We start from the raw sequence: 3,053 nt of genomic DNA on the forward strand, positions 1-3,053 counted from the left end.
CCATCCCATTCCATTAAACCTCTATACCCGGGCTATTTTAAAACCTCGAATTTGTAAATATCGGCTATAGACTCAGGCCTATAATGCATTTAGTTGTCTTTTTTATTTTTTAATGGACAATTCATTCCTCCATGTCAATTAGCTTTGGCGTGTCATTCAATGTGACATGTATGAAAATACAGGGGTACAAAGGGACTTGCATTCAAATGCCTTGGCATTATATTACAAACTATCAAATTTATATGAACTACTGTATAGGCATATTGCTCTTGTAGCCTATTAGCCAATTCTTATAAGTGACAATCCAATTTAGCATATTAGGCCACTATCGCAATATTGTATGTAGCCTATTCACATTGAATCAGTGACTTTTTGAAGAGAAGTAGGCTACATAAATAATTTATAAACAAGACCCCACCGGAATTAGAATAGAAACAAAACAACAAACATCAAATTCTGATTAGTTATTTGCTAGCCTCTGGCGCAACACGAGGATCAGATAGTCGAGTACAGTCCGATGCCATTCAGTGTGTGCATGCCGCTGTCTGTCATTCCTCCGGTCCAACCCCACCGGCCCTGTCCACCCATCAGCCCGCGGTCAGCTCACCTGCTCCGGCCTGCTCGCTCTTCTCCAGCAGCTCCTCAGCTCTGCGGCGCTTTAATGACTTTCTGGTGGCTGCAGCCTTCTTTTATTTCTGCTAAATGTATGAAAATGTATGCAAATTTAAATCACAAGCTTAACCAGGGAGCTTGAGCAATATATATAATGGAGTTTCAAAGCAATAAGGAGACTGCGGGACACAGTCTTCTAATGGGAAATATAATTACGCATAAGTTACCTCAAAATTATGCAGATATGTTTTTCAACTCTGGACCTTCGAGATTCTTATTAAGACCATGCGCTTCGTTTTGCGCAGTTTATGGAAATGAAAAATTGGGAAGTTTTTGCAGACAAAATATTAAACACATTTTCTCCCTCTGAGTAGCAGCAAAAAGCGTGAGTTTACCAAGAAATGACCTGGTGTTAAATTGTAAATCTCTTGGAAAGTTAATTGAATTACTAATTATAAACAGGCTTAGGTCATACGTTCATTTTTGTCTTACCAAGCCATCTGCTGTTTTATACACACATGGATATTGGGAATGGCCTGTGCGTAAAACACTCCTGGGTCTATCTTGAGACGTGTCGTCCCTCTGATATAAACAACTTAGGAAAGAAACCCTAAAAGTTAATAATTAGCAGTGAGAATTGGTCTTGGTTTGGTTGTATCCTTCTAAATTAAGTGCTGGCACGTCTGAGAAATGCCATTGCGCTTTAATCTCCTCCTGCACGCGCGCTCAAGGGTGACAGGAGCAGTAATAAACTCGTGCGTAAATAAGTTGGAAACTTTAATTAATAAACAGGAACTGCGCTCCACGCGCACATCGTTCCACAGCCAGACCCACTGGACCAGCACTCCGACTCACTTCCGGTTCGACAGGCTGCTGTAACCCTTTCCTGTCCGGAGACTCCGCGCGCTTCCAGAGGCGGAGGTTCGGGTACATGCGCCGTCATTGGTCGAGGCGCACAGCGATTGCGTTTTAGTCTGTCTGTGAGTGGTCCTGGAGGCTGTCAGTCATTGCCTGGCTGCTGCTGAGGCTCCAGAGAGAGGGAGATGTCAGAGGCTGAGCTTCTCCTCCCTTCAGTAGCACTAGTGGGGTTCAGCAGCCAGCATGGCCACAGCTGCCTCCAGCCCCTACACCCTGCTCACCTCCAGCCCCATGATCCACCCGGACAGCCAGGTCATGCAGCCTGGTAGCCCCTTCAGAGGCCACCAGAAACTCCTCCAGAGTGACTACCTGCAGAGCATCCAAAGCAACGGCCACCCGCTCGGACACCAGTGGGCGAGCAGCCTGTCGGAGGGCAGCCCTTGGTCGGCCTCCATGGAGCAGCAGGACGTGAAACCGGGCCGAGAGGACCTGCAGCTCGGCATCATCCACCACCGGTCCCCGCACGTAGCGCATCACTCGCCCCATCACAACAACCACGCTAACCACCCAGGAGCCTGGGGGACTCCGGTGTCCCATAACTCCTCCATCACCAGCGGGCAGCAGATCAACATCTACTCCCAGACGGGCTTCACTGTCAACGGCATGCTGGACCACGGCGGGCTCACACCGCCACCCAACCCCCAGGGCCAAGGCATGCACCCCGGCCTCAGGGACACGCTCAGCCCCGAGCACAGCGACCTCGGCGGTCACCACTGCCATGACCACTCCGACGAGGAGACGCCGACTTCGGACGAGTTGGAGCACTTTGCCAAGCAGTTCAAACAGCGGAGAATTAAGCTGGGCTTTACGCAGGCGGACGTGGGCTTGGCGCTGGGCACGTTGTATGGTAATGTCTTTTCCCAAACCACCATCTGCAGGTTCGAGGCGCTGCAACTGAGCTTTAAAAACATGTGCAAACTCAAGCCGCTGCTGAACAAGTGGCTGGAGGAGGCGGACTCGACCACAGGCAGTCCGAGCAGTATAGACAAGATAGCAGCTCAGGGGAGGAAGAGGAAGAAGAGGACGTCCATCGAGGTGAGCGTGAAGGGAGTCCTGGAGACGCACTTCCTCAAGTGCCCCAAGCCCGCCGCGCAGGAGATCACCTCGCTGGCGGACTCGCTGCAGCTGGAGAAAGAGGTGGTGCGCGTGTGGTTCTGTAACCGGAGGCAGAAGGAGAAGCGCATGACGCCGCCGGGAGAGCCGCCGCCGCACGAGGGACCGTACTCTCACGGTGGCAGCGCGGGAGACGCCTCCTCGTGCCACGATCTCTGACCGAGGCACCGGGAGGAATCCCCGGAGAGACTCTAGAGCGCAGGCCAGGCCACGGCCGTGCCCGTCCCGTACAGACTCCTGATGACTCCAGCACTGAAACACGACCATAACAATAACAGATACCTGTTCAGCCTTCGGCGTTTTCTATTTGTCATGAGGGCATTGTTCTAGCGGCATATCAAACGTCACATTTCAAATCACTTTTGGAGCCCGTCGACTTCCAAATTGTTTTCTACATCAAGGATATAAAT

The 3,053-nt window shown here is 50.8% G+C and overlaps 1 protein-coding gene across 1 annotated transcript; it reads left to right on the forward strand.

Moving 5' to 3' along the window:
- Positions 1 to 1,713: 1,713 nt before the first annotated feature.
- Positions 1,714 to 2,802, forward strand: LOC310789704 (POU domain, class 3, transcription factor 4-like; the record flags this gene model as incomplete). Its single annotated transcript, XM_083651364.1, has 1 exon — positions 1,714 to 2,802. The coding sequence occupies one exon, from the start codon at positions 1,714 to 1,716 to the stop codon at positions 2,800 to 2,802; it is 1,089 nt and encodes a 362-aa protein (XP_083507490.1).
- Between the last annotated feature and the right edge of the window lie 251 nt (positions 2,803 to 3,053).

Source organism: Poromitra crassiceps (assembly GCF_964638095.1).
Source record: "Poromitra crassiceps genome assembly, chromosome: 15".
Lineage (NCBI taxonomy): Eukaryota > Metazoa > Chordata > Actinopteri > Beryciformes > Melamphaidae > Poromitra > Poromitra crassiceps.